The sequence below is a fragment of the Physella acuta genome, unplaced genomic scaffold, assembly GCF_028476545.2.
Source record: "Physella acuta isolate Inbredline_101_S28 unplaced genomic scaffold, ASM2847654v3 ptg002119l, whole genome shotgun sequence".
NCBI lineage: Eukaryota > Metazoa > Mollusca > Gastropoda > Physidae > Physella > Physella acuta.
In genome coordinates, this window is record NW_026733620.1 from 32,378 (window position 1) to 46,684 (window position 14,307).

Here is a 14,307-nt window from a genome sequence, read left to right on the forward strand (position 1 = left end):
ATAATCTTGTTCCCATCACTGGAAATAATTACCAAGACACCTCATCCCACAAAAATCCGGCTGGCATCGATATATTTGGTTGTCTATATATCAACAAACTAGAAAGCAATTTGGGACGAGTCTAATGGTACATTCGCATACCGCCAGAGTTGCAGATAGTTTTGTTTAAATAACGGGTAGCCCACTCATACTATTGGCTTTAAGGCCAAAGCTATTTCAACTCAACACTAGTTTATCAATTCCATTGGCCATGCCACCTTTAACCTATGACATGCTTAAGTGAGTTGTACATGTAATCATAAACACTGAACTTCAAAAGAACAGAAAAAAAAACCGAATCAAAACATTTCAAATTTGTTCAAAATTCCCCTGTAAGTTTATTATAATTCTCGTACATACATATTTTTCCAATATTGAAGATTCTAAAAAATATCTGTATAATTCCCCAATTATCTTTTATCATTCCCCTCCTCCCTCAAAAAACAAAGCAAAAATTGTACAATTGGTTATAATCTAGACAGCAACACTCAGGTACGACTGAATATCATGAGAAGCAAAACATATCATCCGAGACGAAATGTGGTGACGTCATCACTTCTTGAGTACACTCAGCAATTTGTTTCTCACTTCTGAAGATCGGGCATTCTGATTGGACAAAAATAAATAAATATAAACAATGTTGTCAAATTATCATATTCAAATACTAGCTGCGTTTCAGACATTTTTCACCATGATGGAGGGGGTACGTGAAACATACAGGGGTAGGCGGATTTAAAGGAGGGGAAGGCACTGGTTGAAAAATAATTTTCTAGCGTCCCCCACCCCTATGGGGAATTTTAAGTCCGCCCCCCCCCCCCCCCATAAGTTTTCAAGTGCACCCCCCCCCCCCAACAATCCACTACCTAAGTCACAGCATCGAACAGCGATCAAAGTCCTTGGCGGGGGGGGGGGGGGGGTTAAAAATGTGTGCCGAAACACTTTTGCATTGTACAAAGTAAAGCTAGATCTAGAAAGGAAAAAGGATTATTTTAGCCGTAATCTCGCGGTTTATTAAAAGACGGTTTATTAAAAATACTGGCTTTTTCTGACGATACAGAGAGGTAAAAAATAGCCAAAAAAAGCGCGGCCAGAGTTTCTTCCAGACATCTCTGGGGGAATGGGGGGGGGGGACTTCTCCAAAGAAATTCCACCCCCTCCCTCCCCGAACTAAATGGATTTTATATAGAAAACATACACATTTACCTGTGTCCCAAAAAAAAATTAAGTGCCCCCCCCCGGAGAAAATGTCTGGAAGAAACACGCGGCGGGGCGTCGTTTATGACAGTCACTGCGCTTTCTTGATGATGTGCAAAGATATCAAAAAAACAACAACACAACAAACGATAACAAAAAAACAAATTCTTACTTTATCGGTGACTTACAGAATCCTGACTGAGGGGGCATGTAGGGACACACATGGAGTAGTAAACACCATCGGGTTTAGCGTCGATTATCTCCCTCAAACCTTCGCAGCATTCGGCGCGGGGCGGGCACACGGACTGCAACTCTTCCCTCCCGTCCTGTCCGACGAAGAACTCGTTCTTCAGGCCGATGCCGCAGCAGTTGCTGATGTCATCGACGGTCTCAGACTTGAAGTGGGAGCGGCCCATTCTTGGGAAGGCTAGATATCCCTGGTTGTTTAAAAAGTTGGATCAATTATAATATAGTAAACATTCGTAAAAATGTAACACTATCATACGAAACAAAAATAATATTTTTTTAATTATTAAGTTTACTGGTTTAATTAAACTAGCAAATATCTGTTTTAAAAGTGATTTTTTTTTCTAATTTTAAGTCTAGTTTGAATTCAATTTTCCTTATTTTTAAAAAAAAATTGTTTTGGCAAAGAACTAGATCTATTTATTTGGCATATGCCTGGCTTTTTAAAAAACGCTTTTACTAATCATGCAATACATTACAGTACCTTTTCCGTTATGGGGTACCACATAGGGAATTTATCACTCATAAATATTGTGACGGTAATAGACACTTACCTGTGTGATTGATTAGGGTTATGGTTACCATCTAGCTAAGGTAAAAACTTAATGAGTCGTGTTAGTATAATGATAGAAGTAAGGCACTCTATACTTGGCTAATATAGTGACTAGCTGGCACCTCATAACGGAAAAGTAGCAAAAGGCTACTGGCTTGTATGATGCTAACCCTAAAATTGTCACCTCTATGAACACAATGCACTAATTTCTAGTCTACGAAACAATATTTTTAGCGAAATTATTTAGAAAATAAAAAACAATAATCGTCTAGCTAAAAACCAGTTGTGTTAATCCTATATAGGTTAATAATTTTAGTCTTTTAAAATTTAACGAGGTAAAAAAAGTAGTAATACTGTTTTATTAGAATATATTTCTTGAGTAATTAAACAGTTTTAGTAATTGTAATTAGCCTAGGTTAAAAATGTTATTTACAACACAAAATTTGTTAGTATCCCAAAGGAAGCAGGCCAACAATCGTATTTTGTTAAATATAAACTGTTAGTTCAACATATGAAGCCTAGTTTGTGAATAATGCGTCAACACTCAACACAGTGTAATTAACTAATTAGTTTACTGTAAATACCATAACTATCTTGTTAAAATTGACGTCAGGAGCATATATTAACACATATGTTAGATAATTAAGGACCCATTTTGTTAGTACAGTGAAAATTAATCATTTCTAATGTTAGTTTGCAACACAGGTCTGAAAAACAACGAAGTTTAGTTAGAGAGTATGTGCGAAACTACAGTAGAAGGTTGTGCAAGATACGCTAATTCTATTCACTACCATAATACCATTCTCTTTCTGCCCCATACACAAATCATACATAACATACACGCACTTATAACGATACACGTGTATGTATTACTGTTAAAAAAAAACTCTTTTTAAAAAAATGTCATTAATATATAGATATATCAATTTAAAAATAACATATTTTTATAACATAACTTGTTATATGATTGTAATGATTCAGTCATCGTATTTAAATAATTGATTATTAATGATTGTTTAAAATTACGCATGCGCAAAGAAGATATCTGAAATAAACATGACATATTTCTACAGCCTAAAATGCGCCTATAAATAGTGTTTAAAATTCTGGAATATTCGAATATTTCTAAATCGATTGAACATGAGAGGGGGTGGGCGGTTCGACGCCCACATTTTGCTATTTTTTTCCCCCGAATAATAAACAAAGCGAAAAATACACACAAATTTAACATTGAAAAAAAAAACGACTGCCGTTTTAGAATGTTTACTGTAACTCTCGGCAGCCAGAACAGACGAGCAGACGACTCTACAGGACGTGACGTAGATCGATCATGCACAAATCTACCGCTCAACAAACACGTGGGGGGAAGAAATAAATGTAAACACTCAACAGAATGTAAACAAACAAGGTAACAAAGTGGCAGCTCTTGCCCTTTTTCTCGGAAGTATAAATCCTTGGGGGAGCCCCCTCTTTCGGGGAACAATGAAATTCCAGGGGAGCTGCGGTTTCTTCTGCACCTCCTGCAAGGGCGACAACTGTGGCATGATCACAGGGGCAATAAAAAAAACAAGAAAAAAAAATTCAAGCAGGTTTCTGCTTTTGCGGGATGAGCTCTCAACACACAGACAAAGAGCATCGAATCCCGCATTTCAGACTACACAAACAGTAATTACATACAATAAATAAAAATTATAAAAATATCTTATTTAATGTAACCGTTTTTTTTTATTAATCTAAAACACCTGTAAAAAAAATATGTAGCTGAGATTTTTAAAAAAAATGAGGCCTTGTCGTATTACAGAAATAACCGCACGAACTAAAATAATTTTGTTGTATGCCGTAAGATAGCTAGGGGTATTTAATGAATTGCTCTTTTTTTTATTTTTTTTTCAAGTGAATGGTATGTTGGAATACCTAATTTAATAAAGAAGACGGTTTATATAATTTAAAGAATGTGAACATAATATTTCATAACGCCTAGAATATTTGGAAGTATAAATAATTTTTAAGGCTGGATCTCAAAGATGTAAATCTAGCTGTCTTGAACTGTTTTCGTGTACGTGTGTGTGTGTGTATGTGTTGTAAATGATCCGCTATCAACACATTTGTTTAGGACTATTTCTTTGGCGGAAGAATACACGAATACAGTTGGTCTCTCACCGATCTTCCCATTCTTGGAAGTGCCAAGTAGGTCTGGAATACAAGAAGAGAAGTGTTAGGGAACAACTTTTAGGTGTGTGTGTAGGGGGGGGGGGTGGGATTAAAAAGGAACAAGTTTAATTGAAACTAGTCCTAAGGGAACAATTTTTGAAGAAAAAAAGTTTCAATTGAAAAAGTTCCAATGAAAATTATTTTACTGAACTTTCCAAAAAGCAAAATTTTCAGAGATTTTTTTTTTTATGATACAAGTTTCAATAAAATAAATTTGTGATATGTTTTTATGGAAACAAAAAAAAAAAACATAAATAAACAAACAAATCTAACAAGTTCTTAAGTGACACGTTTTTGTGGTAATAAAGCCAAGGAAACAGGTCCTGTTACAATAGAGTACCATAGACAAATTTCAAGGAATTAGAAGAAAGAAACACTTGGATTTGGAGAAAGCTTTGCTTTAAGTTTTACGTTACACATTTAACAAAATATGGATTAGAAGAGTGCCTTGCTTTAAGCAATGAAAAAAAATGTCATTTGTTGCCCAAGTAGATGCAAGCATAGGCGTCGCAATGCTGGGGCTAAGGTGCGGACCGCACCGGGTGACACCATTCAGGGGGGTGACACCAAGAGGTGCCGCACCGGGTGACACCCGACCTAGCAACATCACTGGGTGCAAGTACGGCAACATTTTGTTAATGTTCATAAACAAAAATTAATTTAAATTATAAAGGAAATCAAATACAATGTTTGGTTTAGTAGAATTGGCCCAGACCAACCAAGGAAGACATGGAAACGTAACCTGAAAGAAGACACCAAGAAGATTGGATACACCTGGGGACAGTTGGAGAGACTAGCCCAGGAAAGATACGTTTGGAAAACTTTTTTCAGCGGCCTATGTCCCAGGAGGGGCGACAGGAAAACCGAACCTAACCTAAAACTGTCCCAAATAGGAGCCAATACAACACTATGTGATATAATTAAACAAAAAATAAAATTAGCTTCACTGAACTCCATCCCAAATTTTACTTTCAAAACAAAAACAATAGACTAAATATTCACGAGGAGATTAAATAAATAGATATGAATGTCAGTTAATGAAATAGCTGCATTGATGAATGATTTTAATTAATGAATACACATACACGTGGACAAAAATTTAATTAGAACTCACCGCTCTCCTGGCAACGTTCTCACTACCCTGAAAATAAAAAAATAAAAAAAGGATTGATAAAATGCTTTATACAAGGATAGTAGGCATTATAAAATTACGGAAGTTAGAGAAGGTATTCAGCTCTAGCTGAGCTCTAGCATTATGACAGAATGGTTAAATTTATCACAGTATTATCGTTGAAAAGCATCACTATCATTATCGCTTCATTGTTGCAATACTAGGCATAAAACGTTTCAATATCATTAGTAATATCAGTTTACATCAGGAGATCCTAAATTATGGGTAAGATGATTATTTTTTTTATACGGGCCTATGCTTCATTTTCTAAATTAGTGGTTACAGGATTATGCTGATTATTGTGGATTGTAAAATGTATGTATCTATAGAACTGGTTGGTAGGTCACCAACCAGTTCTATAGCTCATGAGGGTTTTATTGAGCCGATAAAACTGGTTGGTGACCTACTTACCAGCCTTTTAGGTAGATAAAATACAGGACCCTTCACTCTCTCATCAATAACGTCAATTTAAAAAAAATAATTGAAATACAATTTTTTTTTTTTACTAATATATATATATATATATTTTATACCTTCACCAAATCAAAACATTGTCTATCTTCATAAAGCCTAAGCTTAAGATGGTATTAGCCAAGTTTGCCAATTGTGTATCTTAATCTGTAACCCTTAAATATATGATGTGCATCATCAGAAGTGTCGAAAATTTTTTTACACCACATCACACGAGACGAAAAAACCTGGCATGTATGTAATGACAGCTGTCCTATCTTACCCCCCCCCCCCCCCCGCCTCGTCACACCCCCTCACCCACGTCAGCATATCACAAAGTTCAGATTCTTCTATAGTTCGTTTCATTTAATATAGGCCTATTTTTATCTCCAGTTCCATTCACAGCGAGCTCCCTATTGAGATAAATCTGCCAGATAATGAAACAATATTGCGTTGGACGCCAGAATAATCACAAATACAAAACAAAAATCCATATTCCTGACGTAACTTGTCTGTAAAACGCCAAGAAAATAGCAGCTGGTATTTTTTCACTTATAAAGGGAGGTGACGCAATTAATAACATTTATTACGTTGGAGTACAGGCCCCCTGACTTGTCAATCTACAAATTGGATGGATAATTTTTCCCCCGGCGGCGGTTTAACCGTTTTATGGCGCTCACAAAAGGCCGATAGAATCGCGAGCCGACCGAAGATGCTGGCCGATACAGATGACACGCGCCATTTGTTTCACTGCGCAGGTCAATCCGGGGATTAGGTTTCATGGCGGAGGGTTTGTCCAGAGTTTGGGCGGGGCGCGGGATAAAAAAATACGTGACTAGACGAACCGTCTGTTCGATGTTTTTCTTCACGTCGTGACTCTCTGACGTCGTTTAGACGCAGTTATTTTTGGGGGCTGGAAAACTATGGAGGAAATAGAACGTTGTACTTATAAAAACACAGAGAAAACGTATTCGATGCTATTTTGATATCTATGGTATCGATATCCAAAGTCTAACTATGGGTATAATATAGGAACTAGGCTTAATATAGATTTGAATAGTTATACTATAAATATAAAAATAGCATAACACTTGCTATTATGTTTATAATTCCAAAATCTAGTTATGATCCTTACTCTAACCCTATCACTGGCCCTTGCCGTTTCACTGGCTTTAGACCTGATGCCGGCGCCAGGATATTTAGCGCCCTAGGCAAAACTTATAAAAACGCCCCCTTCGCACAAATTAATTACTAAAACATCTGTATAAGAAAACAGTTAATTAAAAGTGTCATATTAATCTATTATCAATTGCATACACGTTATAAGTAGACATCAAAATCAAATTTTACTTGCCTCCTTCGTCTCATAAGTGTTTACTAATTCCTTCAATTCCAGTTTTGCAAGCGTAATCAAATTTTATTGAAATTGTTGCTAAGTCCACGAGTCTACTTTGTACTTTACGACATAGCCCCTAACCCATCCCCTTAGTGAATTTCAAGTGCTTCCCCCCTCCCCAAAAAAGTCTGGAAAAAAAACACTGAAAAAAAAAGTTCTTGAAGTGTTAAGCTCACTGCAGTTCTCCCAAGGCGAGTTCCAAAACGGAAGTAACCTGTTTTAAGCTTGACTGTCTTTAGTTATAATTGTAAAATGTATATGTTGTGTTATTATGTAACGATTGTTTTGTTTTTGAAAAATAAAAGGTTATAAATGTTATAGATTCCAGAATAAAATTGTTATATATGAATCCTTTAGGAGAGGGTGAAAAATATGAAAATACAACAATTAATTAGATGTTTAATTTACGACTAAGACTGTATGTCTACTAACATTAAGTATTGCAATCTACGACGGCTCTGATGTATTGTTTTTCAACTTAATAATGTTAAAAACACCTACCAAATTATTTGTTTAGAACTTAAGCTCTATATAATTTTTTCAATAGCAAATAAAACTTAAAGTTGTATTTATATGTAAGCGGTCAACCTAAGTTGCAGGAATTTGAATGGAATGTTAAGTTAAGCAACGAATTATCTCCCATTCGAAAATCCAAATAAAATTTTATTCAAGGTAAATAACTTTCACAAGAATAGCTAAATTAACCAAGTGTAACAAAGACATAATTGAAAAACACAATAAAACGCTGTAAATTTCATTTCGTAATAATTATAACAAATTGTTTATATTAGCTATGTAAACCTGTGAAAACAATATATTTTACCTATTGAATACTTAACTGTAGGTTTTGTTTGAAAGTCTAAAAACGGTAGCTTTATTATAACATACTTCTATTCAATTTTGATGACACACGTTAAAATTTGCTGGTAATCCGTTGAAATCTTCGTAAAATTTTGGATCCCCTAAATAAAGTGACGTCTTTCAAAACATCAAACACGGTAAACTGTTTTAGACATTGCTAGAATTATTGATTAAATACAAAAAAAAATTGAAACAAAAAAATTGAAACAAAAATATTTAAAAGGCAAAGTGACTAGTAAAAAGCGCCCCGACCTTTCCAAATTAGTGAGGTGGGGCTGCATTTTGCGCCCCCCCCCCCTAGGGATGGCGCCCTAGGCGACCGCCTAGTTCGCCTTATAGGTAACGCCGGCCCTGGTCCTGACTTAAGTTTAACCTTAATCATGACTCTACCGACTCTAATTTAATCTTAATCCTGACCCTAACCGTTATACCGTCAATAAAAATAATTACACGGTACCACACTAGTCTAGTCGAAGACTGTGACACACCCCAAATATTATGTTTCGCTACTCAACAAGCTATTTTATAAGCAGCTTTTGATATCTTTTATCTCATTAAAATGCGAAAAAAATATGTCGGTAGATGGTAGGCTGTGAGTAGTCGAGGCGTAGCGACCCTTCCCGGCGCCCGGGGACAAACTTTCGATTTGGCGCCCACCATATATTTTTTATATTTATAATGCAAAACTGCAGGTAAAATGAGCTTTTAAATGGTTAGGTTAGTGGTGGTTAAGTTACTGCTAATGGTTAAGTTAACTGGTTAGGTTAGTGTTGGTTAAGTTACTGATAATGGTTAGGTTAAAATGAGCTTTTAACTGGTTAGGTTAGTGGTGGTTAAGTTACTGCTAATGGTTAAGTTAACTGGTTAGGTTAGTGCTGGTTAAGTTACTGATAATGGTTAGGTTAATTGTTACTTCTAGTGGCTAGTCTAAAACAAATGTTCAGTATCAGATTAAAAAAAAACAACAAGACCTTTGACCTTTTTAAAAATGTGCATGTATACAAAGTCACGTGGTATGGTCACGCGATTCAACACAGAGGTCACAACAGTAGGTCAACAAGTCTGACAAACCAACAACTAAATAATTGATTCGTATATAAAAGCGAAATGTAATCCAACTTTTTTTGGAAACCTTTGAACAAGTTAGCACAGTTTAAATAATTGATTTTTTAATTCGTCGTGGCGTTTTATATGAAACGTATCAACTTACAAAATAAAAAAAATAAAAACATAATTCAGGAAACATGATTAGACCTACCTTATGAAATATTTTTTTTACAAAAGTCTTAGGAATACAACTATCAGAATCGAAACAAGCTACGACTAAAATAACAATAAAAAATATATATAATCCAATCTATACAAAACAGACACTTATTTTAAAATACTTTTAACGTGTTTGCGAAAATATACTGAGGAGTGTTTGTACGTGGAGGGGAAGGGGGGGGGGGGGGTAACAAAACTGACAAGTTATTCAGAAGCAATGCAAGTATCGGTACATCTCCCGGTGTTAATGAGGGGGGGGGGGGCTGTTGTTTGGCATCAGGGTATTATTGATCACTGTGGTAATTTCCAATAGAACATTAAACGTGGGGACAAAGGGATAAAACAGAATGGTGGATGGTGCGTTAGATTAAAAGATTTGCACAGCCTACGGTAACGATTGAGGGAGGGGGGGGGGCGAACCCTCGCCTCTAGCGATTGGGAGGTAATGGGTTAATTCATTAACTGTGAGGTTAATTCGTTGAATGTGAGACTATTGTTCGAGCTACTTTTTAGTACATGTTGCAATGTGATTATTTTGTAATTGTTTTTAAATGTGTTCTTTATTTTTTTAAATTGAACTTTTTTTTTTGCACTAGCTCTAGTGATACCACAAAGCAATCGGACCACCAACTGAAAACATCATTTAGAGACCAAAAATTTAAAGACAAACAAACTAACACATCATCTAAATACCAACAACACTACACAACACCAAAAGCCCACCAATTGAGCAGATCGAATTTCTTCCTCTTCAGCATTCTTAATTTTAGTGTTTAAAGATACTCCCTTCAACACAGTTAAGTATTACGTGTCAACTTGTTCTACACCATATAGGCGGCTGACTCCTTCAGCCTGCTTTTCTTTTTGGATTAGCATCCATAGCCTTTGTCCAACCAAGAACAAAATGCAAGGCTGCAGTTATTTAATTTTGGAGTTGTCTCTCCTAGAAGAGTGGCTGTCCCCTGCTGTCGAGCCTCATCTGTCCGAGGGTTCGAACTCGAGACTTTTAGGTTTAGCAGCCTTGAGCTTTACCGACCCTTAACAGACCAAGTTAAGACTTTCCTAAATGACAAGCAATAAGGACAGACCATCTTAAGACTAAATAGCCACCATTTAAACAGACAATCTTAAGACTTCACTAACAGTGTTTCTTCCAGACTTTTTTCTCCGGGGTGGGGGGGGGGGGGGGGGGGTGGCACTTGAAATTTTCGGGGGGGGGGGGAGGGGGCGGTAGACTTTCTTCTGTGGGGGGGGGGGGGGGACGGACACTGTTAAAAGTATAAATTGTCTATATAAATTATATAAATTTCATTTCGTTGGGGGGGGGGGGCTTCGCCTCCCCCGAAGAGATGCCTGGAAGAAACTCTGTTCACTAAACGACCAGCAATTAATTACACCAAGGCAGAATACCATCTAGTGAATTTTATTCAAGCCTAAAGGGCAAGGTAGGGGATGGGGAAAACCCGTTTTGTAATACCTCCGTGCAATCACTGCCGCTAACACCACTACTTGTATTGAAGAATGTTGAACTCACCTCACACCACATCAACCTTTTCAACACCCTGACATTTCATCCAAACACCCCCACGGCAACCGACCTCACCCCCACACCAACTAATAGCAGCATCAAGTCTAAATACCGTACCAAGTGCTTTAATGCGTGTCATTCGAGCCGGCTGTTACGCGTGACTGAACAGGGAGTGACCCACCCACTCAAGCGCTGGGTCGGCACTCTGGAATCCCGGCCGCGGGGGGATGGGGTACTTAGCAAGATGGCGATCGAACATCTCGTGACGTAATGACGTCTGCCAGCCGGCCATTATAACGCTTCAAAGTTTTCCACGGTTGGTGAGTTTAGGAGAGCCTGGACATTAGGTTAAGAGTTACATCTCGTTTAGGCTTAATTTTTTTTGTTTGAGCAAAACGAGGACCAATTAACTTTGTACGCTTAAGGTAATCTAAATTTCCTTCAGCCCAGCCCCCCCCCCCCCCCACCGCCGTCTTTCTCTCTATCTAAGAACAACATGCCTTTTGAAAATATATATGCTTGTAGTTTTAAATGTCCTCACGAATCCCCCTCACCCCATTCGCTATAGAAATGGTGGTTTATACCTCAGGCGCACCAACCGAAAACACCGATTTTAAAACAGCAACCGAAAATAATAGCCGCACAAAATTAAAAGTAAAATCAACTTAAAGTTTTGCTAGTTGTCGTTAAAATTAAAATAAACTTGATTTCCGAAGTTTGATTGTCATTAAAATTAAAATAAAGGCTTAGTTTTTTTTTCAAATTAATTAACAAGTTAGTTTTTCCCTTTGTTATTGTTACAAAATAATTACAGCGGATTTGAAAAATTAATTAATTTAAAGCGAACTTTAATACACGTTGACTTGAGGAAAGCTTTTTTTAAATTATTTGTTTTGGAACACAAGTCACCTTAGTTAGCCAAAGTTTTCTTTTGGTCTTAGAATCATCAGTTTTTTAGGCCGTGAAAGGGATGGGGGTGTGGGTGTAAGGGGGGTAGCAACCACACGTGACATAGTGACATCATCAATATAAACAGGGGGGGGGGGGGAGGGGCAAGACACTGAAGTTCAGATGATGTGTAAAATTATCAATCCGACTTAAATTTGGTGCTTGGTTGTCAAATGGTTGTGATACACAAATTTTACGTGTAGTTTCACCTTAAGGGTGGGGGATCTAAAATGTTTAACCTGTATTTAAACAGAGTAAACAGACGTAAAAAAAACACGACGACAATACAACTGTTTGCATTGACTGTTAATTAATATTTACAAAAAAAAATCAGTGATTTATCTTCTGCCACTTCTACATAAAATAATCATTAAAAGTTATTGATATTTAAAACTAATTCATTTTTTTTAAAAAAGAGATAATAAAAAATAGTAGAATCGCTAAGATTATGATAGTAGTGTTTAATAAAATTTTAATAACTGAAAAAAAAATTGTTTACTTCTTAGGAATAAAAGCCATCCACAGTTAACATAAGTAAAACATATAACAGGTTTAGTATACTAGATCTATATATTTATTTATTAGTTTTAAAACAAATAGAAAAACAGCAGACACGACTGAAAGGGAAATAAACAAGGATGAAATCAGGGGAAACAACTCTAACAATCTGACCTGATCTCCCGTGACGCTGTAGACGATGACTATCAACAGAGCCAGTGACATAGACACCTTGGACAGCGAAATTTCCATTTTCTTTGGCTGGCTTTAAATTTGATTTTCTTCAAGGGGGTTAACTCTTTAAATTTTCTGTCCTCTGATTACGTCCCTTATTTCAAGCTGGGCTCCTCGTTATCTTTTGATAATTCTTTCCCCGGTGCTGTAGTCTTTACGTCTCGACCTGTGGGAGACAACATCATTTAGGTTTTAATGAAATGTAGGGGAAGCAGAGTAGAGGAGTGGTGATATTTTTTACGTCATAGACGTTCGAATGACGTCAAATGTTTTATCAACGACCAAGGGACTCAGGAAATTGGTCGTTGATAAAAATTTCAGATTTTCTTTTTGTCCTTTACACTGCGGTGGTAAAGAATGAGATATACACGTGTGATACGTCACATGTCTCACTCTAAAGCATTCCCTACGTTGCACGTCATGACAATCCCCCCCCCCCCCCTCAAACCACCTAAACATGACGTCATTTAAATATAGTCTCCAATTATGAAAATAAATTGGCCTCAGTGTAGAACAAATGAGGTATGTCGAAAACAATTAGTATTACAGTAAAATACATTCTTGAAATAATATAAGAAATATATAAAACTATTCAAATACATTAATACAATACTATAAGAAATATCTAAATCTATACAAAAATTTTTAGAGAAAAAAAAATCTTTTAAAATACATCTACTGAAAAGAATTGTGATCTATTCGATATACCAACGTATCGATATAAAAATTGTATTCTGTTTAATATCGAATTCAGTCTTGTATTACCAACGATGGTTTTTTCTATATATGGCTTATGGTTTTCAAAGATCTTTCATTTTTCGCATGTAACTGTAAGACTTAGGATTGACCACATTATCTCTTAATGGACAGAAGTCACAGAAACAGGTGAATAAAATAAACAAAAAAATGAATCATAAGCACATTTTCAAAATCTAAAATTTTAGTTGTTCAAAGACAAAGAAAAAAAAGTCTGACATGATCTTTGGTTAAAAACAATTACAGGTAAACTCTACTTCAGCTGCCCTGTTGAACATACGTCATAGAGAATATCTCTACATTTCGTACATTTGCCTCTAAAAAAAGGACAGTGTGGTCGGATTGTAGACCTTGCGTCAATTAACCCGCAAGTCTCGAGTTCGAATCCCGGTTTCTAGTCTGTGGGGCTTCATGGATAAGGACGGAAAGAGATGATGTAGAAGGTTAACTATTTAATCTTCAAGCATGTTTTTGTGATCAGACATTTTAATGTTATCATGTTATTTTTTTTCTTCAGTAATATCAGTCTGAATAGATTCCTAGTCCGAACTTCCTTGAAATGTAATTATAAAAGCAGTTTTTTGTTTTAAAGAACTGCACGAATGCTAATTCTAAACGTTAATTGATTGACGTTTAAACATTCACAAATGTTGATACGGAAGTGAAATATATTTTTATCAATTACGTTTTTCCGGTAACCGTAAATATAAAAAACAAAATGAATAATGAATTACACATTAAACATTTGTTTTTGTAATTTGATATTCTAAGATTATTAGAGTAATAAAACTTGAAATTTGAGAGTTCGAATAAAATGTGCACTTTGAGCTTAAAGTTTGTATACACTGACAGACATGAATGAAGGGATTGGCGTTCTATCCGGAAATACACATTTTTATTCGCTACACACTTCCTGCTGATTTTTAAACCTGAGCTTGAATTAATTTTTAACGCAG

At 36.0% G+C, this 14,307-nt stretch overlaps 1 protein-coding gene across 4 annotated transcripts; it reads right to left on the reverse strand.

Annotated features, from left to right (window-relative positions):
- Positions 1 to 346: 346 nt before the first annotated feature.
- LOC131932251 (small cardioactive peptides) lies at positions 347 to 12,756 on the reverse strand. Of its 4 annotated transcripts, none has more exons than XM_059289110.1 (6): positions 12,536 to 12,756; positions 5,358 to 5,384; positions 4,193 to 4,225; positions 3,463 to 3,552; positions 1,422 to 1,670; positions 347 to 645 (listed from the first exon to the last, which is right to left on the reverse strand). In XM_059289110.1, the coding sequence occupies exons 1-6, from the start codon at positions 12,611 to 12,613 to the stop codon at positions 592 to 594; spliced, it is 531 nt and encodes a 176-aa protein (XP_059145093.1). In that variant the 5' UTR covers positions 12,614 to 12,756; the 3' UTR covers positions 347 to 591. The 4 variants fall into 4 exon arrangements, with proteins under 4 accessions (XP_059145093.1, XP_059145092.1, XP_059145094.1 ...); XM_059289109.1 differs by having other exon boundaries at positions 3,463 to 3,567; XM_059289111.1 differs by having other exon boundaries at positions 1,406 to 1,670; positions 3,463 to 3,567.
- Between the last annotated feature and the right edge of the window lie 1,551 nt (positions 12,757 to 14,307).